Raw genomic sequence first — 26,117 nt, forward strand, 5'->3', positions numbered from 1 at the left:
AATCCGGCAGCCAAAGCCAGATCAGATGTTGCCAATTTGGGATAAGATCATAGACGTTGTGATTTTGATCATCTCAAAATCAAGGAGCCAACAGTGTGCCCAGGTGGCCAAGAAGGCCAATGGTGTCCTGTCCTGTACCCAAACCAGCGTGGTCAGCAGGACAAGGGCAGTGATCCTTCCCCTGTGCTCTGCATTGGGGAGGCCACACCTGGAGTGTTGTGTTCAGTTCTGGGCCCTCAGCTCAGGAAAGAGATTGAAGTGCTGGAGCGGGGCCAGAGAAGAGCAACAAGACTGGGGAAGGGACTTGAACACAAGCCCTATGGGGAGAGGCTGAGGGAGCTGGGCTTGTTTAGTCTGGAGAAGAGGAGGCTTAGAGGGGAGCTCAGCACTCTCTAGAACTACCTGAAGGGCAGTTCTAGCCAGGTGGGGATTGGGCTCTTCTCCCAGGCATCAGCAATAGGACAAGGGGCCATGGGCTTCAACTCTGCCAGGGGAAATTGAGGCTGGAGATCAGAAAGCAATTCTGTGCAGAGAGAGTGGTCAGGCATTGGAATGGCTGCCCAGGGAGGTGCTGGACTCACCGGCCCTGGAGGTTTTTAAGCTGAGAATGGACATGGCACTTAGTGCCATGATCTAGTCAATGGGCTGGAGTTGGACCAAGGCTTGGACTTGATGATGTCTGAGGTCTTTTCCAACCCAGTCCATTCTGTGATTCTGTGAAATAACCCCAGGTTGCTCAGTGATTTTGCCTCAGGCACCTGGAGTTTCCTCATGGGGCGGAATAAACCAAAGGACACAACCGGAGATGTGGGCAGAATTTTGCAGGGCCTCAAAAATTCATTAGAAAAGCTCTGAAGGGCCGAAATCAGCAAAAGAACGTGGGTCTGTGTGCTACAGGAGGGTTGTAAATACACTTCAGACTGATCATTCCGTTTATTTCTTCTCAGGCACACAAGCAGTGGGAAGGGACTGAAAGTTCAACCACAAATGTATCAACGATTCCACCCCATTTGAAACAAAACTGGTCAGAATGCAAAGAACACATTGAAATACAGTATCTTAACTATTTTTCCAATTATTTCGGAGGTGCTGTTTGAAGGTGGGAGGCTGAATAATTCCTGGGTTTATATTACGATCCACCTTTCACATTCATGAAATGGAGTTTCATAAACAAGCGTTTCTTGCTTTGCTGCCTCGTTATTATTAGATGTGATCATCATGAAAACAATCCCCTAAAAAGAAAATTACTGCTGTCTTTTCCTATGAAAAATCCATTTATTACTCTAACCTTAAAGCTGTTTACTAAAATATATATTCAGATACGAGCATTAACACCCAAACGGGTGCACAACAACAGTCGTCCTATCTCACTATTTTGTTTATGAAGTAATAAACATCTATTTGAGACTAATCACAGAATTTCAGGGGCAAACGAAGCTTCATTTTTAACTCTACAACAAAGAAAAAATAACAACGAAGAGCAAGTGTTTCATGGTTAAGGAAAATAACTCTACAAATTGAAATTCTAAAGATGGCTATTTGGAGATATCCAGCTGTTAAATTACCTATAATCGCTTCGTTCATCAGCTTTTATTCCCAGCCAGTCCTTCTTTAGGTATTGGCTCGCCAGCTTCTGAATGCTCTGTTCAAAGAAGGAAAAAATGAGTTAAAAATAAGAGGTAATTAAAATACCATGATAACCTGACACATAAAGAAGCAAATAATCCATAGCATTAGCAAACGACTTCAATGCACGACTGGAGTTTGTTTTCTGGTTTGTATTTGTGCTTGACTTTGGTTTCTGTTGAGAACAAGAACTGAGTTCTATGTTAATACTTTAAATCTCTAGCTGAGATTTACACTGAAAATACTTCTGTGTGTGACCAATGCCAACAAAACCAATGGGACCGAGGACGTTTGTGGCACAATCAGAGGAGGGAATATTGCAGATAAAATGTTTCATGGCTGTAAGAATAAAAGGTTTTATTTCACGGCATGAGGACAGGGGGGTTCTGAGAAGCAATGAAATATCTGCTCATTTACGCACCCAAACTCAAATGCTCCGTTTTGATTCTTCGGTTGCTTACAGGATCGAGTCTTTATTACATTATTACAGCAGACTAGAGACTGAAAAATGCAGCCCGTCTTTAATTATTAATGTTAATGACGCTCTTTAGTCTCCAGGTTTCACTTTGCGCCGTCTCAGAAAATCGATAAGAACATTTTCATAGCCGAGCTCTGGGCAAACAATTCAAGGGGGGGTCTCAGAGGTCTCCCCTTGGCCTTGTAATCTCATTTATATCATATATATGGATTAACAGATTGAAAAGAGGATCCAACACACTCAATGATAAGCACATACGGTATCATTTATTTCTATTTTTCATAGTGTATTTAAGGTACTATCACCTGCTAGGTCGGCTTGAAGTATCTCAAAAATCACAACCAGATTTCATCCTTAGCAGCCCATTCGATGCTAAAAAGTTAATTATTCCTAATATACCATTAGTAGAAAACTGATGGTATATCATATTAGATGTATCTTGGGAGTCCAACTCCTGCTCTGAACTGATCCCACTGAGCCGGGTACCAGTTTTTGGTGTTAACGATGCTTAATGACCGGATTTACATTAACAGTCCTTGCGAAGCCCATTTCTTAGTGGGAAACTGTGATTTTCCATTCTGAGCTTCCACATCTTCCCCAGTTCCCTCCCCTGGTTTCCATCGCACTGTTTGCTCAGCTAAGGATCATTTTCAAATTCCACGTCGGTATTTATATTTGTATCTATATCTGTATATCTACATTATTTATATACTATATATATAATATATTTCTATTTGCATTCTGACACGTTCACCTCTACGCTCAGCAATCTTTTCCACAGGTAAAGTTATGCCTGTAACTATAAATTCCGGCACTGCAATTTCTTTCATTTTCTCTTTTAAATGCACAAATGACACGAGGTAGCTGTTAAAAACCATCCAGATAAAAGGAAATATACTATTTGCTTTAAAAAAGCAAAGAGTTGGAGGTTTATTTGGTACCTCTACCTGGGGTTATTCGCATTTTTCTATCCCTTGGAAGCGACTCCCCCTATGGGATCTGCCCCAAAATGCCCAACGAACATTCACAAACACCAAACTCACACAAAAATTGTCCAAAAAGGGACAAATAAAGCCATTTTTTGCAAACAGAAACCCTGTTACTGAAGGTGTAATTAATCATGTTTAACATGCTTGAGAGAATATTTAAATGAAGAATAAGCAAGAAGTCCATGTAGAACGTTCTCCTATTACTGCTGGATGACACGTTTCCTTAACATTTATTTTAAAGTAACTTTAGGGAATGGGATGGAGGTTTAGTGAGTAAAGGCTCTATCAAAGATAACAATGTAAATTCTGAAATGTATGTGAAATATATGGTGAAATCCATAATTTCTCTCCGTTTCCTTGCGTTACAGACCATTGGGGTGTAAGGAATTCAAATTCTACTTCGGGAAAGCGATATAAGGAGGGTGGTGTATCTGAATCTGGCACCTCCCTTCACAACCCTTTGTACCTGAAAAAAAAACTACAACAATTTATAGTATAAATATGTTAAACTGTACTTCACTGAAACTACAACTGTCTGCTCACCGATGGCTGTGAAACAAGAAGGGGTTTTTATTTAATTTTTCCGCTTCATTATAAGATGCATATCGTTGAATTGGAAGAAAAGTGTGGTTAATTATTTTTTGATAGTAATAACAAATGGTTTCTTTTAAATTGCACTATTTTGAATCAATAAGTATTGACAGGAAAGGTCAAAAATGTCAAATTCCCTGCGAGCGCTGTGCAACCTCTTTGGTAAAAGAAACGGATCTTGTGACTCCGCTTCGGTGTGTTCTTGAATCATTTTGGTTGGAAAAGACCCTCAAGGTCATAGAGTCCAACCATAGCCCACCCCTGGCACTGCCCCATGTCCTGAGAACCTCATGTCCGTCTGTCCAACCCTCCAGGGATGGTGACTCCAGCACTGCCCTGGGCAGCCTGTTCCAATGCCCACAGCCCTTTGGGGAAGAAATTGTTCCCCACATCCAACCTCAACCTCCCCTGGCGCAACTTGAGGCCGTTTCCTCTGCTCCTGGCGCTTGTTCCTGGGGAGCAGAGCCCGACCCCCCCTGGCTCCAAGCTCCTTTCAGGCAGTTCAGAGATCAGAAGGTCTCCCCTCAGCTCCTGTTCTCCAGCTGAACCCCCCAGGTCCCTCAGCCGCTCCCATCACACTTGTGCTCCAGCCCCTCACCAGCTCCGTTCCCTTCTCTCAACTCGCTCCAGCACCTCAAGGCCTTTCTTGTGGCGAGGGGCCCACAACTGCCCCCAGGATTCGAGGTTTGGCCTCCCCAGTGCCGAGTACAGTGGCACAATCACTTCTCTAGTCCTGCTGGCCACACCAGTGCTGGTACCAGCCAGGATGCTGGTGGCCTCTTGGCCACCTGGGCACACGCTGGCTCATGTTCAGCCGCTGCCACCAACACCCCCAGCTCCTTTTCCGCCGGGCACTTTCCAGCCGCTCTTCCCCGAGCCTGTAGCGCTGCCTGGGGTTGCTGTGACCCCAGGGCAGGACCCGGCACTTGGCCTTGGTGAACCTCAGACAATTGGCCTCAGCCCATCGATCCAGCCGGGCCAGACCCCTCTGTGTGGCCTTCCCACCCTCCAGCACATCAACACTCCATGCAACTTGGTGTCATCTGCAAACTCACTGAGGGTGCACTCGATCCCCTCATCCAGACCATTGATAAAGAGATTAAACAGAACTGGCCCCAACACTGAGCCCTGGGGACACCACTCCTGACCGGCCAACAACTGCATTTGGCTCCGTTCACCACAACTCTTTGGGCCCTCCAGCCAGTTCTTTACCCATCACAGATACACCATCCAGACCATGAGCTGCAGCTTCTCCAGCAGATGCTGTGGGACACGGTGTCACAGGCTTTACTGCAGTCTAAGCACACAACACCCACAGCCTTTCCCTCATCTACTAGGTGGGTCACCTTGTCATGGAGGAGATTAGGTTGGTCCTACAGGAGACCAGGCCTGATCACAAGGTTGTCTTCTATGTGCCCTGTGATGTTACTCAAGATCATCTGCTCCATGACCTTCCCCCAGCACCGCGGTGAGACTGACAGGTCTGTAGTTCCCCAGATCCTCCTTCTTGTAGATGGGTGTCACATCAGCCAAATTCAATGAACATGAAGCAGGATTTAAAAAGAGCAAATATAAAATAGTATCAACAGACCAGCTGTGGCAACAGAAAAACCTTAACTGCATCATTTTGATCGCTTGTCTTTATCAGAGAGGAATCCATCAACCAACCTCTTAAAACTTTCATTTCTACAAAATCAATCCACGCTCTGCTATTGTTGTTGCATTGAAAAGGGACCTTGGATTGAGAAAGACAGAGAAATAGTCCCCTCTGAGTCATTTTTAATATTCAGCGACCCGAGGAATCCTGCAGATGTTACCCTCAATGCAACTGACCCTGCAAACATTTGGAAGCCACTTGTGCTATTAAACTATTCAAATTAAGACCCTCCGATAACAGCAAGAAAAAATCAGCAATGTTGGGCCATTACTATTGTGAGTTGCGTTTAAGATGGAAAATTCTGTTTTATTTCAGTAATCCCAGAATCCCAGAATGTCAAGGGTTGGAAGGGACCTGGAAAGCTCATCCAGTGCAATCCCCCCATGGAGCAGGAACACCCAGATGAGGTTACACAGGAAGGTGTCCAGGCGGGTTGGAATGTCTGCACAGAAGGAGACTCCACAACCCCCCTGGGCAGCCTGGGCCAGGCTCTGCCACCCTCACCAGGAACAAGTTTCTTCTCATATTTAAGTGGAACCTCTTGTGTTCCAGTTTGCACCCATTACCCCTTGTCCTATCATTGGTTGTCACTGAGAAGAGCCTGGCTCCATCCTCCTGACACTCACCCTTTCCATATTGATCCCCATGAATGAGTCACCCCTCAGTCTCCTCTTGTCCAGCTCCAGAGCCCCAGCTCCCTCAGCCTTTCCTCACACGGGAGATGCTCCACTCCCTTCAGCATCTTGGTGGCTGCGCTGGACTCTCTCCAGCAGTTCCCTGTCCTGCTGGAACTCAGGGGCCACAACTGGACACAATATTCCAGGTGTGGTCTCCCCAGGGCAGAGCAGAGGGGCAGGAGAACCTCTCTGACCTACTGACCACCCCCTTCTAACCCACCCCAGGTACCATTGGCTTCCTGGCCACAAGGGCCCAGTGCTGGCTCATGGTCACCCTGCTGTCCCCAGGACCCCCAGGTCCCTTTCCCCTACTCTGCTCTCCAACAGCTCGTTCCCCAACTTACACTGGAACCTGGGGTTGTTCCTGCCCAGATACAAGACTCTATACTTGCCCTTGTTCTAGTTCATTAAATTTCCCCCGCCCAACTCTCAGCCTGTCCAGGTCTCTGATGGCAGCACAGCCTCTGGCGTGTCAGCCACTCCTCCCAGCTTGGTGTCACCAGCAAACTTGCTGACAGTCACTCTATTCCCTCGTCCAAATCATTGATGAATATATTGAATAACAGCGGCCCCAGCACTGCCCCCTGAGGCACTGCACTAGATCCAGGCCTCAACTGGACTCTGCCCCATTGACCACGAATTTTGAAGAACCACTGGTGGTTCTTCAGAAATAAAATTGAGAGTTATATCCTGGCCTTGTAAAAACAGCGGTTTGACTGCTGTCAGATATTTTTGAAGTCATGTTTTCAGTTGTAGGAGAGTAAAACTGGCTGAGAATGAAGAGAAACTTCTATATAAATATACAGGGAATCCTCCAAAAAGAAAAAAACTACACAACTGAGTTCTGTAAAATTTCGACATTTTGAAGAATGTTTCTGCTATGAAAATGGAAACAAATCAGATGCATCCAAAAGCCATTTCAGCCGCTCGTGCTTCCCCAATGCTCTCAGGTTCTTTTCTTAATTTGGTACAATTTTGCATGTTTTAGCTCAATGAGTATGACTCATATTTAGTGCCAAAAAACGTCGGAGGCGACTTTATCAATCACACAGCTGTTTTCTTTTCCTGAGCTCGAAGAATAACTCGAACCAGATTTGCTGGTTGCCAACATCCCTTCAAAACACTTGGATCGGGAGACGTGTGGGAGCGGAAAACTCCAAAGCGTCTGCGTGGGGAGAAGAAAACTCCAATGTTAGAACAATTTAGTCTCAATATTAAATTCCGAGCTAGTTATTAAGTCTTTGCAGCGATTATTTCCAGCGGTATTTGATTTATTAGAGCGAGATTCAATAAAGGAAATGAGTAAATGGGAATGAACGCCGTGCAGCACGGACTCAATTCGGGTTTAATTTCTATTATAAGCTGACGACAAAAACACTTGTCAGAGGCAATTGTTTTGCTCAGAGCTTACTCGGGGCCTTGGGCAATGGGACCGTCACTAAATAAATATGAAAACAAACCACAAAACAGGCAGCGCATGGACTTGGATGGAGCATCGGGATACTTTGGAAAAGGCACCGATTAAAAGGACAGCAGGACTGTTTATCTGCATCGCATTTAATGTGTTTAAACCATCGATAAGAAGGTTCCGGGTGCCCGAAGCAATGATTGTAAAACTGCCCAGAAACATTAGGAAAGGTTGGTTATTTAATGTAAAGCTGCGTCTCTAATCTTGTTGCTTCTCCTTCCCGGACATGGGATGTTCCTTCCTACCATTAGATGATTCCAGTGTCAGGAAATACGGAATTTCATTCATAATTTCTTTCCAAGCTGCTTAATTTCTGATTATTTTTGACAAAAAAAGCAAAGGCAAACAAAGGGGAAAGCTGAAAACTTAATGTACAGCAGTTAAGTATCACCCAGGGCGCTCTCGCAATCAGGTTGAGCAAAGGAAATGTCCAATATTTTCTCGTTCATTTGTTAAATTAAAGTTAAAACCGTTAATTCACTGGAAGCGTGTTAATTCATGCCAAAATATCTTGCTCCTGAAGTTGAGCATTATGTTCTCTATTCAATCCTTAAAAGGGGTTAAAAAGCAAAGAAAAATCACTCCCAGGAATTGCTTATTCCCACAGAAATTGAAGGCGAAAGGCCATTGACACCACAGTGCCCCAGGTTTTTGGAGGAATGGTCCTACCCCAGTTTTCAGGCTTAATTTGTAACCTGTTGGGGTTTCTTTCCCTTGATTTTCACCCCTCTCCTCTGGTCTCTCTCTAGTTGGTCCAAATCTCCCCACGTGAAGGGCAATACGCTGATTTTTAAGGCTGATTTTGGGCTTCAATCCCATTGGGAAACTCACTTGCTGACCCAACCTGAGCCAATATCCGCAAATGTAATAAGCGCACACAACTTCATTCGATTTAACAAAGAACTATTTGATATCTACGTGATTTTCCATCACGGTCTTGTCATTCCTAGTGTGAATTTTGTATCATCACATGAAAGAATCAATAAGCTCCCTACAGTTAAGACACCTTGTGCCTCTATTTCCAGACCTGTTATATTGTAACTGCAAAGTCACAAAATTAGAACAAACTGGTGTTAGTGTTTTTACTTAACGCTTCGATTTGTTGCTGCAATGGTTTTCTAGGAATTTAATGCTATGGAACTTAACTCTTGCTCAGATTTTCAATGTTTTCCAAGACAAAACTCACAGCTCTAAGATCGGAAATGATCGCAGGTTAAATCCTCCGCAGCCAAGTGAACTGGACCTGGAAACAATTCAGATTTCTTCATCAAAATATCCTCTAACCTCTTATATTCCTGATTTTTCATCAATCCAAGACAGATCTATAACCTAGAGATGAATACGAGCCGATCTACTCGCACTGTTCTACTGCGCTTGGCAGCAGATACACATAGGTAGGTTCTTTATCTCAGTTATTAAGAATATCCTGACAGATTAGTTCAACAGATTGTAAATAATAAACTTGGTTTAGTCTTCAAAATATAAGTGTTTAGACCATATGCAATGACTCTTCTCTATACTTGCAATCTTTTTCTGGCTTGTGAAGCTCTTCTTTATAAACCTAAACACAGTCATTTTTCACAGCTGCCTTTCTTAACCACACAGCAAGTGCTAAAGCAGAAATTACTGCAGAACCTCTTATCTGGAGAAGGAAGATATTTTACTTTCAGACCTCACAAAGCAGAAATAAGAAGTCTCAGCACCAGAATTTAGGGAGGAAGAGTTTGGTTTCTTCCAAAACCCCCTTTCTCAAGCAGCGTTGGGGAGGAAGGTGCCAAGATGCTGCAGCCACTCTTTGGATTATTCCACATCTTCTCAAGGCTCCAGGATTGTAAACCAAGAGGGCACAAAACACCATTTAGAGAGATTCCCTTTAGAGAGTTTTGAGGCATAGACCATATAAAACTGGTATTAAGAGACTGAAGAGAATGAAGTTATGGTAAAACATCTGGTTTTCTCCTTTTACAGGTCTTACTGCCAGAGTTAATTCAAAGTTTCTTGAGAAACAGGATAGAATCATAGAATCATTTTGGTTGAAAAAGACCCTCAAGATCATCAAGTCCAACCATAATCCATCCCTGGCACTGCCCCATGTCCTGAGAACCTCATGTCCATCTGTCCAGCCCTCCAGGGATGGTGACTCCAGCACTGCCCTGGGCAGCCTGTTCCAATGCCCCACAGCCCTTTGGGGAAGAAATTGTTCCCCACATCCAACCTCAACCTCCCCTGGTGCAACTTGAGGCCGTTTCCTCTGCTCCTGGTGCTTGTTCCTTTGGAGCAGAGCCCGACCTTGGGGAAACCGAAATCACCTCAGAACACAAAATGGCGGCCCCAGGGGCACCAGAATCACCTCAGGGCTCAAAGTGGCGGCCAGAGGGGTGGCGGGATCACTTCACAAGAAAGGCCTTGAGGTGCTGGAGCGAGTGGAGAGAAGGGAACGGAGCTGGGGAAGGGGCTGGAGCACAAGTGTGATGGGAGCGGCTGAGGGACCTGGGGGGTTCAGCTGGAGAACAGGAGCTGAGGGGAGACCTTCTGATCTCTGAACTGCCTGAAAGGAGCTTGGAGCCGGGGGGGTCGGGCTCTGCTCCCAGATTTTCTGGGAGTTTGAAGGATGCACAATTCATACAAATGTGCAGAAAAATCAGCAAAAGAACTGTATAAGAATAGAAACACTGGATAGGACAATAAAAACAGAGCAAGTAAGGCATAGCAGAATATAATATTACAGAACGCATCTATTTTCTTACATAATTACATTAAAGTGTAGAAAGATATGAAAAGAAAGTGTAAATTGAAAACACGGGCTGGAAATACTCTGAAAATATGACGATACAATTACATAGTAGCTCCATCACCCACAAAGACACATTAAGCGCCAATAAAAGGAGACTCTTTAAAGTCAGATTTACAGAATTTTAAGAAAACTTGGAAAAACACATGATACCAAAAGTAGTATTTTAATAAAGGAAGTTCAGGTAATGAAAATTCCATGGGCTGATTTCAGTTCCACTTGATCACAAGGTTATAAAACACGTCGCCAAATTTTGACGTGTCGAAACACAGTTTCAGGAAAGAACGAAATAAACGGGAGGTTCAAATTAAAACCGGCTTTAACGGGCCGCAGGATGAAAATATTCAAACAACTTCAGCCACTGAGACTATTAATAAAATGCAGAATTATGAACTAAGCAGCATAAGATCCTTCCCTAAATTAAAGACGTTAATCTTCGCTTTATTTAAAGAAAATGGATGTGTCTGATTAAGAAAAATAGTTTAAGAGCTTTTGGAGAGGAGACAGAGAGGGTGATAACTATTTATCTTATATTTCTCTTATCAAATACAGCTGAAACCCACCAAAGAATCAGTAGCTACAAGTTTAAAAAGTCAATGCATAATAATGGGCTAAACAGGTTATTTGATATTAAAATAAACCCCTCACAGATATTAAAATATGGTGGACACAAGTTAAGCATGACAGTGTAAACCAAAATATATTAAGAATAGTTCTTGAAAACGTTCCTAATTCAGATGCAGGGATGCAGACTTGGCATCTCTTAAGCCAACCCAAGTTAAGTCTAGTTTAAGGGAATGACTTTGCTCAACACACTGTGTAACCTCAAGGTATTTGTTTGAAGTCACTTTGAACTAGTTCAAAAAGCAGTGAGGTATTAGAAGAGCTAAAAAGACACAATATAGGAACGTCGGACTAAAGCAAGGACTGGTTAGCGGCTTCTCTATCTTGTTTCAGAGTTGGATTGCTACCGAAAATTGTGTTTTAAGGCTTTGCCAAGTCAGCCACAGAGCCTGGGATTGGAAAATGATGGTTCTCTCATCCTTGGTAGAAATAAACCATAAATACGCGTGGGTGTTGTTTAAATAACGCCATTCAGAACAATTCCATTCTTGAGTATTTAATATCTGGAAAAAGCGTAACAACTGGAAATACACCATTGAACATCAGCTCTTTAACTGGTGAATCTGAACACTCATCCATAATGAGTAAAAAAATCTGTGTTTTATTAGATTATAAACCATTCTTTCTTCCCATTCTCCATCAGAGGAATGTATCTTATAGTCACTTTCTCCCACGTCGTAAAGATGATTTTGTGCGTTGGTTTTATTCTCCGAAGCGCCGTTCCCAGCCGAGGCTCAAGTTGCTCCCGGTTATTCATTGTCAGTGTCTTCACGAGCGAGCAGGTCGGCGTTCGCTGCTCTGTGGGAACTTCTTAATTAAAGGTTCACATGATTACAAAGCACCGAGGCGGCTCCACGCTTTATGAGGCACAAAACTTGATTTCTTTTCATCTTAAACCAGCCGGCAGATAATTATTACATTTGTTGTGCTTCGCTTCATATTTATCGATCAGTTTACAACCACTGAGATCTTACCGTTGTGAAGTTTAGCACGTTACAGTCGGAAAATTCATTTTGCATTTGGTAATTATCTTCACAGCTTAAGAATATCTTCACATCTTAAGAATATAGAACCTGCAATTATGGAATCCCTTATATTAAGATTTTTTAAGTCCGTTTTTGGCATGAGTTTAAATACATACATTGGATTGTGGGGGAAAACACAATAATCTGCCTGAAAATACAATGCTATATTGTTAATAAATGATGGGTATGTTTTGCTATTTGGTATATTTTGGTATTTCGTATGTCTGGCAAAGTTTAGATGAAGAGATTTCACTCTGGAAATCGTTATCATCACTATTAAAACATCACAATTTTCTTAGGGTTTTTTTAACTAATATTTCTTGTTCATTCTGTTTCAGGTTTTCTTTTTAAACAATAAATCTGCTTTTAGCACTGCTAAAATCTTACACCTTCTATAACGTAAGCAGGCCAAGGGCAGTGATCCTTCCCCTGTGCTCTGCATTGGGGAGGCCACACCTGGAGTATTGTGTTCAGTTCTGGGCCCCTCAGCTCAGGAAAGAGATTGAAGTGCTGGAGCGGGTCCAGAGAAGAGCAACAAGACTGGGGAAGGGACTGGAACACAAGCCCTATGGGGAGAGGCTGAGGGAGCTGGGCTTGTTTAGTCTGGAGAAGAGGAGGCTCAGAGGGGAGCTCAGCACTCTCTAGAACTACCTGAAGGGCAGTTCTAGCCAGGTGGGGATTGGGCTCTTCTCCCAGGCATCAGCAATAGGACAAGGGGGCATGGGCTTCAACTCTGCCAGGGGAAATTGAGGCTGGAGATCAGAAAGCAATTTTGTGCAGAGAGAGTGGTCAGGCATTGGAATGGCTGCCCAGGGAGGTGCTGGACTCACCGGCCCTGGAGGTTTTTAAGCTGAGATTGGACATGGCACTTAGTGCCATGATCTAGTCAATGGACTGGAGTTGGACCAAGGCTTGGACTGGATGGTCTCTGAGGTCTTTTCCAACCCAGTCGATTCGGTGATTCTGTGATTATAACGATAAGATTGTGCACAATATGAACTTAGATAGTTTAATAAATTAGTTTATAAACCGATGTAATTTGGGGCTAAAGGAGCAAAGCACCTTTTCCTTAAGTATCTCACAAAACACCTATTTGATGGCCATATTTCACCTATTTCTCCATCCAAGTGTTAGCGGTAACCCCCACAGCCAGGACAAACGCTCCCACACATTAATGCCATTTTCTCCCAAAATTCATATTTTCTCTAAGTGTCCTTAATGCCAAACGACCTGTAGGTTTGGGAAGTGTTTCACACGTTCTCATTGGAAAAGGAATATAAGGACAAATCACAATGTTTAGCATGAAATATAGATGTTAAATACGCACACTTAGATCATTTATATGATAAAATTTGAGGATGCGAGGAGGTAAAAAGCCAAAATTGTCCAGTTCAACAAACGGCCATCGTTTCCAAGTTTTCTTTTCCTCCACTTCCCTCCGGTTTATTTTCTTCCAAGTAACACAACATCCAAGGAGGAGGAAAGATCTCTGGTCAGTAAAGCAATTAATTGCAGTGTACACACTACAATAAGCTGCTTCAAACAGTGAATTTCAACCTTCAACGCGTCGTTTCTGTTTGGTTTTAATGTGTCCTAAAAGCGCCGTCATGAATTTAAAGCGTAAAAGACAAAGAGACGAAGATCCGCGAGTTTTCTGCAAACAAATGAAGATGATTCAACTTGGCTGGAAAACTCTTTCAGCTGAACAAACAAGCGAAATGTTTGCTGGAAAATCGGAAAGAAAACTGGACGTGCTGACATCTGCAAATAAATCTTGGCATCGTGAAGCAGTTATGGAAAACAAAGGTTTCGACTTGTTAAATAAACCAGCTGGATTAACCAGCCAGCCAGAGGATGAGGAAAATACAAGTTCAGTCGTACCTAACGCTATGTTCAATATTCAAGGTCAGCAGACACCAAAGGTACTTTCTCCTGCTGGCTTGAAAATTGACCCACAAAAAAGGGCTGATGAACTATTTCTCAATAGTTTCAGTGGTGATGATGTGATGTGGTGGAGAAGTGAAAGAATAAATACGCTCTGCGGTGAGGGGAATTCCATCCGAGTGGTGTTACGGAAGAATCTGCGCTCACGTAAGGATATAAAAACTGCTGGGATTGTGCCTTTAAGAATGAAAAAGATCTCACCTGCCACTTCCACTTTTGGAAGACATTCCCAAAAAGGTTAAAATATAAGCGTTGTTTCCTCCCCATAACCCCACACTTCAGTCTTTAAGATGCATCAGGTAGAGCAAGATCCCACTGATGACTCAGGACAGCTCGAATTTTTGCAATTTCTATTTTCCAACACCAATAAACGTTTCTTCAAACTTGCAGCAGAGTTGAGATGAAAAAATGACATTCTCAAGAATCTTTAACCCATGATTTGCCATCTCCAGTTAATGTCTGAGCTACTATCAGTAGATTGCTACATTGTCTATTTGACACTTTATTGCATGAAAAAGTAGGTGCCAAGGCAGAATTTCTCTTTCAATGAAGAGAAATTAAACATTTGCCTGAAATTGTCAAGATTCACAGAGTTGGGCCAAGATTGCCCAACTCTAAATGCAAAATTGGATTTTACACTCCTGGGATGAATATAAAAAGCAACCTTAGAAAGCCCGAGCTTGCTGCTTCTCTCATGCTGATGGTGATAAGAAGCAATGGCGGCTTCTCCGCGTGGCCTGAGTCCTCTTGGCCTGGCAGCAGGTCCAGCTGCCCCACAGAGGCGCTGGGGCTGCTCCGGCCCCTTGCCCAGCGCTGTGGGGCAGTCACAGAATCACAGGATCATTTTGGTTGGAAAAGACCCTCAACGTCATGAAATCCAACCGTTCCCCCACCCCTGGCACTGCCCCATGTCCCGAGAACCTCATGTCCGTCTGTCCAACCCTCCAGGGATGGTGACTCCAGCACTGCCCTGGGCAGCCTGTTCCAATGCCCCACAGCCCTTTGGGGAAGAAATTGTTCCAAGATCCAACCTCAAACTCCCCTGGCGCAACTTGAGGCCGTTTCCTCTGCTCCTGGCGCTTGTTCCTGGGGAGCAGAGCCCGACCCCCCCTGGCTCCAAGCTCCTTTCAGGCAGTTCAGAGATCAGAAGGTCTCCCCTCAGCTCCTGTTCTCCAGCTGAACCCCCCAGGTCCCTCAGCCGCTCCCATCACACTTGTGCTCCAGCCCCTTCCCCAGCTCCGTTCCCTTCTCTCAACTCGCTCCAGCACCTCAAGGCCTTTCTTGTGAGGTGATCCCGCCACCCCTCTGGCCGCCATTTTGAGCCCTGAGGTGATCTTGGTGCCCCTGGGGCCGTCATTTTGTGTTTTGAGGTGATTCTGGTGCCTCTGGGGCCACCATTTTGAGCCCTGAGATGAGGGGCCCAAAACTGCCCCCAGGATTGGCGGTTTGGCCTCCCCAGGTCCCAGCACAGGGACGGTCACTGCCCTGGGCCTGCTGGCCACACCAGTGCTGGTACCAGCCAGGAATTCAAGTAAATCCACTTTAGCTCCACGAAAATCATAAGCCCTGCTTACTAAAATCATTGGGGACTTTTTTCCCTGAAGTGGTAAAAGTAGCGACATCTGTATCACTTGTGAAGCCACAAAACATGTGCTGTGAGCAGATCCCAGGCGAATGTTTCACACCCAAACAACTACAAATAATTAAACGAGGCCTAAAGGCGATACCAGCATTTCCCAAACAAGGTGGATCCAACGCTCACATCCAGTTCTGGAAAAGCAGCAGGGATTTCCAGGGTTTGCAGTCTTTGTATTTCCTTTCTCATATAAAATTTCCCATCTTCCTAAGAGTCCACGTTGAGGCTGAGAAGCAGAATATAATTTATCAGCAGGATTACAACCTGCAAAGCACTTTTGTCGAACATCTGCCCTCATATATCCTATAAGTCATGCAAGAAAGCTTTGAGATGACATCCACATTCCTGAAGCTGGCCTTCAAAAATACTATTATATGTTTCATGGGGTTTAGTGCCGTTTATTTTGTTGGTTCTAAATCAAACAGTAGCAGAGACGCAACTTTGAACGCGGGTATTGAGTCTACGCAAAATTATAAGTAAGGTTTGAGTAAATTCAAACTGTCTTTAGCAGCATTTTAAGTTTACCAATCTGGTATCTTGGTAGCTTAAATCACGGGGTATCTTTTGAAAACAAGAAATCTCTATTTTCAACAGGACAGAAGATTACGCAATTACAAGAAAGGTTGTCAAAGGTTGTGTTCATGTTCAAACATCTGTAGAAATCAAATCCCCTCCCAGCCCAGGATACAGGTGCCAAAGCACTAAGGGGGAAACCAGCTTCTTAGACAATACTTTATTCTCTGAAGTTCCAAGGCAAGCCAGCTCTGCTAAGAGCTGCCAACAGCATCCACGGCCAACTCAGCTTGACTTCATTCACATTAAAAAAATCTCCTTCCTGCTCATTTAAGAAAGAATTTAATAGAACAATTCAGAAAAAAAATAATCACCAAGCCGACGTCCGCACAGAAAATAAAGCGGTGGAAACCGGCCAGAGGAGAAGGAGGAAAGTTTGTCTTTGGGTATTTACAACGCAAAGTTATTCACTCTCAATATATAAAGTATAGGTCCACCCACAGGAACTTTATATATAAATATGCATGTATATGTTTTACATGTTAAACTCCTGGAGCTGGTATTGTCAGACAAGCAGAGTAACTGGGAAAAGGCAGCAAATGGCCGGTGCTGAGGGAAAGGGGCCGTGCAGCCTGTGCCACGTGTGCTGGGCAAAGGCAGCGGGGCTGGAAAGCACATGGGGCATCTTCCGGCTGCCCTGGGCTGGGTCAGGGCCCCCCACACCTGCTGGAGCTGCTACGACATTTTTCTTGCACTGAAAATGAAGCTATGGAGAGGCCCAGAGTTCTTTGCTTTGGGTAATTGGGGAAGGGGAGGGCGGAAAAATAAAAAAGGGAAAAAAAAAAAGGAGGAAAAAGGGGGAAAAAGAGGGGGTAGGAGGGGAAAAAAGTGGGGGAAAAGAAGGGAAAAAAGATGGGGAAAAAGGGGAGAGAAGGGGGAAAGGAAAGGGGGGAGAAAAAATGGGGAAGGAAAAGGGGGATAAGGGAGAAGGGCAGAAAGGGGGGAAAAGGGGGAAAGCGGGAAAAGGTGGAAAAGGGGGAAAAGAAAAAAGAAACAAGTAAAAAAAGGAAAGGAAAGAAGGAAGGGAAGGGAAGGGAAGGGAAGGGAAGGGAAGGGAAGGGAAGGGAAGGGAAGGGAAGGGAAGGGAAGGGAAGGGAAGGGAAGGGAAGGGAAGGGAAGGGAAGGGAAGGGAAGGGAAGGGAAGGGAAGGGGAAAGGAAAGGGGAAGGGAAGGGGAAAGGAAAGGGGAAAGGAAAGGGGAAAGGAAAGGGGAAAGGAAAGGGGAAAGGAAAGGGGAAAGGAAAGGGGAAAGGAAAGGGGAAAGGAGTAGGGGAAGGAGAAAGGAAAAGGAAAAGGGGAAAGGAAAAGGAAAGGGAAAAGGAAAGGGAAAGGGAAAGGGAAAGGGAAAGGGAAAGGGAAAGGGAAAGGGAAAAGGAAAAGGAAAAGGAAAAGGAAAAGGAAAAGGAAAAGGAAAAGGAAAAGGAAAAGGAAAAGGAAAAGGAAAAGGAAAAGGAAAAGGAAAAGGAAAAGGAAAAGGAAAAGGAAAAGGAAAAGGAAAAAAAAGGAAAGTAAAAATAGGAAAAAAGAAAAAAGGAAAAGAAGGGAAAAACAGGAAAAAAGGAAAAACAGGAAAAAAGGAAAAACAGGAAAAAAAAGGAAAAAAATGAAAAAAAGGAGGAAAAAAAAGAAAAAGAAAAGGAAAAAATGAAAAAAGGCCTGCAATATGGCCATAAAATCATACCAAGATTCTTTGGACCAAATTTCCTCGGGCTTTGAGTACGTTTATTCTTAAACGAGCAAAGTTGATACGTTTGTTTGTGCATTTCCTACTGGCTACAAGACAAGCTCTTGAGCAGCGAATCTGTTCATGTAACCATCACACGGCTCAGACAAGGCTGAATTTACCACAAAGTGAAGATTCAGAGGCCTAATTTCGAAACCTGTAGCAAAAATGCTGAATTTCCATGTGAAAGCAGCTGAGGCCAGGCCTGGAAGGAGTTACTTGGAAGCATATTCATATTTCAGACGTTGGGTTCTTTGCCCATCCAGTTTACCATAAGCTTTCACTTCAGTGATAAATGGAATTTTCAGTAATATTTTCAGATCAGCAATTTAAATGAGATAAATATATGATGCCGTAAAGGTTTCTACACACACTATTGTGCTTTCTGGGAACACCCTCTGAATTATTTTTGACTTTTTGTACCTAGTAGCAACTCTCACTTGGCAGAGATTAGTAGGTGCTATATTTATCCTGCTATCTAAAATGATAGGAACATAAAAATACATCTGCAGCTTCCAGGAATAAGTATTAGCAGCTACTACAACTTTTGCCCAACAGGAATCGCCTTGCGCAAGAAACCACAAATTGTTCCTGTCAGAGATGATGGGGACGGGCTGGGAGAGGGAAAATTGCGTCTGCAACGATGCGGCCAACAGATCCCCAAGTCATTCCATAACTACCAATATATCACGGGTATCACAGAATCACAGGGCGGTTGGGGTTGAAGGGACCTCTGGAGATCAGCCAGCCCAACCCACCTGCTCACGCAGGGTCACAGAGCAGATCACACAGGTGGGTCCATGCGGGTTTGAATGTCTCAGAGAAGGAGACTCCACACCCGCTCTGGGCAGCCTGGGCCAGGCTCTGGCACCTCCCAGCAAAGAAGTTTCTCCTCATGTTCAGATGGAGCCTCCTGTGTTTCAGTCTGTGCCCGTTGCCCCTCACCCTGGCGTTGGGCACCACTGAACAGAGTCTGGTCCATCCTCTGACACCCACCCTGAGATATTGATCCCATTGATCACATCCCTCTCAGCTTCTCTTCTCCAGTTCAACAGCCCCAGCTCTCTCAGTGTCTCCTCATCACAAAGATGCTCCAGACCCCTCAGTATCTTTGTAGCCCACCACTGGACTCTCTCCAGTAATTCCTTGTCCTTCTTAAACTGGGGAGCCCAGAACTGGACCCAGTACTCCAGATTCAGCCTCACCAGGGCAGAGCAGAGGGGGAGGAACAACCTCCCTTGACCTGCTGCTCACATTCTTCCTAATGCACCCCTGGTACCATTGGCCTCTTGGCCACAGGCACATTGCTGCTCATGGTCAACCTGTTGTCCCCCAGGACTCCCAGGCCCTTCTCTGCAAAGCTGCTCTCCAGCAGGTCAACCCCAACCTGTACCGGTGCCTGCGGTTGTCCCTCCTACACTTGCCCTGGTTGAACTTCATCGGGTCCTTCTCTGCCCCGTCCAGCCTGCCCAGGTCTCTCTGGATGGCAGCGCAGCCTCTGCTGTGTCAGCCCGTCCTCCTGGTTTGGGATCGTCACCAAATTGGCTGAGGGTTCACTCAGTGTCTTCATCCAGGTCATTGGTGAACAGGTTGAACAAGACTGGACCCAGTTTTGACTCCTGAGAAACCCCCCGAACCACAGGCCTCCAACCAGCCCCTGCACACTGATCACAACCCTCTGAGCTCTGCCATCCAAACAGTTCACGACCCATCCCACCACACGTTCATATTTCTTTCATATTTGCTCTTTGGTACCTTCAGAAAAAAACACCACAACTCAAACGGAAATACTCCAATCCATAAAGTAGAAATAATATTACCCAAAGAGCAATATTCAGCACATTTATGGGGGGAGGAGGGACCTCCAGGAGAAGTGTAAAGGTTCTAAGTTTTTAGGAAAGCACCAATAAAATTTAACATTGATATTGCAAGACGCACTGTGCAATGGAGATCAGCTCCCCCAAAAGTGGAGAGTGTTTAGAAACAAGATGAGTTTTGATCGCAAAAAGAGAATAAAGGAAAAGAGAATCCATACTATAATTCTGGAAACTGCGCTGCTGTTCAGAATTGAATTCAAAGCCATACAAAAGAAAATCACCGAATCATTTTGGTTTAAAATCGAAGTCCAACCATTAACCCAACACTGGCACTAAACCACATCCCTGAGAACCTCATCTACACGTCTATGCCTCAAATAACATCCTTGCAACAACCGGAATAAGCCAAAGAAACAAATATTGAATATGGTCAGGAAATTGTCCCTTAATGTCTCTATAATTTCAGTGTTAGAATAACCACAGGTTATTTAAACCGAGCAAAGCACCTGCTCATCGACCGGAGATGGAAAAGCCACATCCAAGAACGTCAGCAATTCAATTTCTAAATAGCGCTTCACTAGACAAATGTTATCATTAGAAATTGCTCATAACTTTTTAATTTTATAACATTTATAGGTGGGGAAAATCTCACAGAAAAACTCTTTTACTTACGAAAGGGAGTTTACAGACAGTATTGTGTATGAGGGCTCTGGACTGTATTTCTGATTCTCTCTGAATTTCTGCATCTTCAGACAACTTGGTCTAAGAGCTTCATTCTCCTGCCCCTGAAAACCTGGTGTGCTTTGCTTTCTTTGATGAGAATCTCAGTATTTTTTGTTCAATTACTAGAAATCATTCTGCTATAGAGTATTCGTGTCATTTCTAAGAACACTCACTCATATAAACACCAAGTATACTGAATTATGATCTAGCAGATGAGCAATTGCTTTCCTCCCTTTCCTGCTATTACATTTTATTCCCTGGGTTTAATATCCACAACACAAAGCGTTAATTAACAGATGACAACGTCACCTGGTTCTGCGTTCTCGGCCGTTCTTCAAAGGCGAATGGTTTCTAACCTAAATAAAGCACTGAAAGGTTCAACAAAAACCTCTTCAGTCCAAACGCTTCCAAACCCTTAAGCCAGCGAGCTATAAATTATTAAGTAGCTTGTCTAATTGCTTCATGATGGCATCCAAAGATTCCAGCCCCCCCTTACCCCCCAATTCCAGCTGGATGCACTTTCACCACAGCCCATTATTCACCGGACTTGGCTCCAATGTTCAAATGAGGTACCAGGGGTCAGGCTCCTCATAAGAAAACAAAGAGGGAGATTCCCATAGCCCCGGAACATCCTAAATCTCGGAGCCCCATCATCAAGCTGACAACTGGAAAACCTCGGAAACCTCGGCAAGAAGCGATGACAAAACTAATCGGGTTACACCGAACAGTCGGGTTTTTAAATCCCGTCCCCCCCCCAAATAAGTTCTAGATGGAGAATCGCTCCTATAAAAACTGTGGCTGTGATCAGGAAAACTAAGAATGAAAGAACTTTCAGATCTTTACTCAGAGAGGATAAGAAGTGAACTCAATTTTCTATTGTTTTTACCTCTGTAAGTAACAGCATTCGTAATTTTCTAAAATACATCAATAAATCATCTCCACAAAAGAAATCAAAAGATATGTGAAAATGTTAATGGCTGAAGCATTAAGTCCTGGCTTGAAACTTCTCGTCTTCTTAATTTACAGATGGCAAATATTTATTCTGTCCTGCCTACAGCCTTTCACTGTAATGAAATTATTTTTCATTATAGCAAAACGCAATTTATTATCTCAGAAAAAGAAACACGTAATAACAAAGACATAATTGACTTTCCTTATGGACCGAGAACTACTTGAGGGACACACCAGCCAGATGTTCCATGAAAATTTCATCCCAAAGTCAACAATAATTCAAATACCTGCACAGCTCATCTCACAACTCACCTGGAAATAGTAACATGCAATGTTGTGTAACGTGCGAGTGTTATCAAATGACTGCTAATTAAGGGACATAAAGAGCAGCAGCAGGTTCAGAACTACTCACATGGTGGTAAATGTGTATCAGGAACAAGACAGCAGCAAAACAAGGTTGTAAAATGTACGTGGTGTAAGTCTTGTGTCAAGAATGTAACCGTACGAGTAGTCAACGATGGACAGAAATCTCCCATCTGCTTCACCAGTGCAACCAAACAGCAATCGGGAACGTGACGGATACTGCGAAGCACTGAATAAGGGCTCAAAAAAGGCGTGAAAATAATAATAATGTTCGACTGGCTCTTACCTTTAACTCTCTTAACATCTCTTACCTTTAACTGCTACTGGAATGAAAAAAAAAAAAGCAGGGGAAAGAAGAAGATTATGACGAAGACAGAGAAGGTGGAGAAGGAGAAGAAGACAGAGAAGGAGGAGGAGGAGGAGGAGGAGGAGGAGAAGGAGGAGAAGGAGGAGAAGGAGGAGAAGGAGGAGAAGGAGGAGAAGAAGAGAAGGAGAAGGAGAAGGAGAAGGAGAAGGAGAAGGAGAAGGAGAAGGAGAAGGAGAAGGAGAAGGAGAAGGAGAAGGAGAAGGAGAAGGAGAAGGAGAAGGAGAAGGAGAAGGAGAAGGAGAAGGAGACCAAGAAAAAGAAGACGACGACCAAGAAGAAGACCAAGAAGGAGAAGACCAAGACGACAAAGAACACGACTATGATGATGAAGACGACAAAGACGAAGAAACTGTCACTCTTTATTCTTAACTTACTAACAATTATTAATAGTTAGCAAACTTTGGCCAATAGTTTTTCAATATGAGCAGAAGAACGCAGCGGTAAAAGAAACAGCAATACGGAGATGTTTACTGTCAGGGTTGGTTTACACACCATTTATGGCCAAAATAAAGGACGGAAGGGTTTGTTTTCTATTATCATAACGTGGCAATCGAAACTCGATCTCTGCATAGCGAGACACTCTCGGTCCAAAGGTTGATGTGCAATAAAAGGAGTTTGTCCTTCCTACACCTTGGTTGCCGAAAGCACCAAAGCTACATGAAATAGCACGTTTCATATTTTTCGCCTTAAAAGCAGAAATAAAATTTAAATTTGTTATTGTGTCTTTAGTCATAGAGGTAAAAAAGAGCAAGAAACAACATTAATATGTGCAAAAAGTCAATTAAAAGGTTAATTGTGGTGAGGAAGCACTGGCCGCGTCCTCAGCACCCACCTCCTCCTCCCTCGCTACAAACTCAATTGTTTAATTAATTGTTTTACCATAGGTGAAACGGACCATTAGAAAACATTAGCCAACACTTAATTTATCATTTATAGCAGGATGAATGCAAATCATTTTGAGGTTTGGGTTGGGTGGGTTGTTTTTTTTTCCTTCCCACACCCCTGATTAATATTCATGAGGATAATTTCACAAAGCCAAGTTATAAAACTACGGCAGAGGCGGCTTGAAAATATAGTTGTGCTAAGGCAGCAAAGAGGAAATTCTCTCCCCACCGCCCCAGCAAAGGGGGGATTTAAACCCACCGCAAACGTTGCCTGAATGATGGCGCTTTGGAATATTTTAATGGAGTTATTCATTACACAAAAAATAACAGTGTGGCGAAGCAGATAACGCTCTACAAAAGCTAAGTTCATTTGTTCTGGACAGGTGGCCGGGCTGCGACTCCGTGCCGGCATCCAAAACCCACCCACAATAGCGCTAAAGACGATTATGCAAATGGGCCTTATTCCCTGCTATTTTCCCAGGAATGGGAGAAGGGCTCCGTGTGGAAGGAGCCGATTGTTTCCCACTCATGTGGAAAACAAACGGAGAGAAAGAAGGGAGGGAAGGCGAACGGGAGATAGCGACGCGTCCCCTTAGCAGCCCGCTCGCAAACATCCTTGAAATGATGCTGACGGTGCCGTGATTTCCATCCCCGAGCGCGGGTTGCGGGGACCAGACAGTTCAGAGCCCATTCAATGTGTTTTCCATACGTTTCTACATGTTCCCTCATGTTCTACAAAGCAGTTTATCACTAATGCAGCGCTGAGAGCGCAAAGTTTGGAAAAGGTGGGCAGCGCATCATCTGCTCATCGGGGGGAGTCTCAGTTTTGTCCGGATTTCACGCTCTCAGAGGATTTTCGTTGTCGAGCTCCACGTCTCAATCACAGCGCAATTAAAAACCAAACAAGAGATCTAAGTCAATGCATTTGCTTCACTTGGGGCCTTCAATGATTATTAATTTCAAGATGTTTTACTACAATACAGCACCTTGCACCGCAATAGACTAAAGGTAGAGAACATTTATTCTTTAAAGCTACAGAACAATTATTCTTTAAAAGTGCAAGCGGTTCTTGTATTTCAAACACCACCCATTTTTACCTAAAATGCTTTTCACCTCTGCCAAACATCAATTTCATGCCCAAACACCCGTCTAAACAATCCAGCTATCCTGTTATACAGTAACTGTATTTTCTAGGATTCAACAGGACACAAAGAAGACTGGAGGCAACCACAACTAATAAGGATCCTGCAACATTATTAATGATAAGTTAATCACAGCTGCGCTAATCAGGGGTAGATTCCCCACCCACTACAACCAGGAGGACCAGCCGCATCCCATTAAGATTTACTCCCGCAACTGGTTTCATATGAGCCGGATGAGCACCAGAAGTTGGGATACTTGATTCAATAATCCTTATTTTTCTTCAATTAGCTAATATTCTTTATTCCTATTCTAAAGCAACCAGGTGTCAACAGCCGGTATCAGATTAAAAAGAGAAATAATCACCTGGTTAAGCTTGTTCAGATGCAAAATGAAATAAAAATCTTCCCCCCAAAAAAGACGTAAGTTACAGCGAACCTCAAAGTTTGTGGAGTAAAGCCTATAGGAGCATCATTAAGGATAATTAGCATTTGGTGATTTAAAGATTAATACAAGCACACACTCTTCCCTTTCCCGCTTTCTGGAGGTTTGTTCCCAATTCCAATCACCATCTCCATTCAGACCACGACAACCAACAAACATCACGCTGATCGTCGACTGAAAAGAATTTCTTGGCAGTTCCTGCCATTGCTTTAAAATGATTAATCAAATCCTCTTTCCGTCGCTGATATTACTGTTACTTTGCCTCATTCAACAGCGTTTACAAATAAAAGCGTTGAGTGAAGGCTCTTGCTCATCTGCCCATCACACATACGCCGCATTTCCCGCGTCTCCTCCCTGTCTATAATTACTCCACGGTTATTTTGACACCCCTTTGCATTTCTATCCTCCCTTTTCCTCAAGCTATCAAGCGCTTTGTGTGCAGGAAACTCCTCCAGGACCAACCCACCTATTGGCTTCTGGGCACTTAGTAGCTTTTTCCAAACATCTTTCAGCTATTTCATTTTGTGCGCTCACTTGTTCTCAATTACCACTTGTCTTTCGGCTTCGATTCCAACGTTCCACTTCCGAGCTCTCTTATCATTTCAGGTTTCTCTCTGTACATTGTTCAACTACCCAGGTGCTTCTATATTTCCATTTATCCAACTCAATCTCTTTGTTTTCTTCCCCCCGCCGCAAGTCCTCGTTCTTTACCCACCTCTATTTCTTTGTCTTGCTCTGCTGATACAAAGCTTGATCAGCCGTTCCTATAATCTCATTTTTTATGCTGTTCCACCATTTATTTCTTCTTTCACCGGAGACAAAATTCCATCCCCCGGCTCCTTTGTTTCCTTTCCTGTATCTGGCTCTTTCCATCTGTGCTTCTCGTACATCTTCGCTCTTGACACTTTTTTGGTTGCTCTCGGCTTTGCTGATGCCAGGACTAACTTTAGTCCTGGAGGTAATTCTGGGAGAGAGGAACTTACCCTGATTTACTGCAAACTCCCTCTGGAGTTATCAATTCTTGTTCACCATCAACTGCAATTCACCGAGTCTTTGGAGGACGGGGATTATTCTGAGACCGAACCACTTACTCACTCGTGTAATTCATCAGGAATCTTAAAAAAGGTGTTAAAGTATATACACATTTCCTATTTTAATTAAACCTATTACTTTGGGGGTTATTTCTGCATATTAGGAAGAAAAACTGCATATGAGAATACCGCTGTAATTATATGAACCATACATAACTGGATTTTGCGAAAGTTCTGCTCTAACTTTCGTGGAGATTTCTATATTAATTATTACTGGGCTTTTTTCTAGGTATACACAAAATATGTTGATAGAGGGACAAAAAGCATTAAGAACATAAAAAAAGGTTCACAGAGACAACGCCATTTATGTCCCCGTCACCTTTTTGCCGCCCGAAATCCCCTTGACCGCGGCCAGAAATCCCATCCCGTGAGTTGCTGCGTCCGCTCTCCCTCTTGACATGGAGTTTCTCCTCTTCCTTTGCAATTAATTGATGAGTTCGTTTGCCTAACAAGCCGCTCGTAGACAGGCAGAGGAAACGTCCCTGCCCACCCAGGTCCTACAGGCACCCTCAACAACTTCACTTATTGATTTTGCC

The 26,117-nt window shown here is 43.7% G+C and overlaps 1 protein-coding gene across 2 annotated transcripts in view; it reads right to left on the bottom strand.

The window, feature by feature from the left end:
* The window catches only part of FCHSD2 (FCH and double SH3 domains 2), a 164,926-nt gene that overhangs the window by 86,960 nt on the left and 51,849 nt on the right, over positions 1–26,117 (bottom strand). For both annotated transcript variants that reach the window (XM_082056779.1, XM_082056778.1), the window contains exon 4: positions 1,566–1,642. In XM_082056779.1, coding sequence (XP_081912905.1) covers positions 1,566–1,642 — 77 coding nt within the window. The remainder of the gene's footprint in view (positions 1–1,565; positions 1,643–26,117) is intronic.

The sequence above is a fragment of the Streptopelia decaocto genome (genome assembly GCF_964273445.1).
Source record: "Streptopelia decaocto genome assembly, chromosome: 1".
Lineage (NCBI taxonomy): Eukaryota > Metazoa > Chordata > Aves > Columbiformes > Columbidae > Streptopelia > Streptopelia decaocto.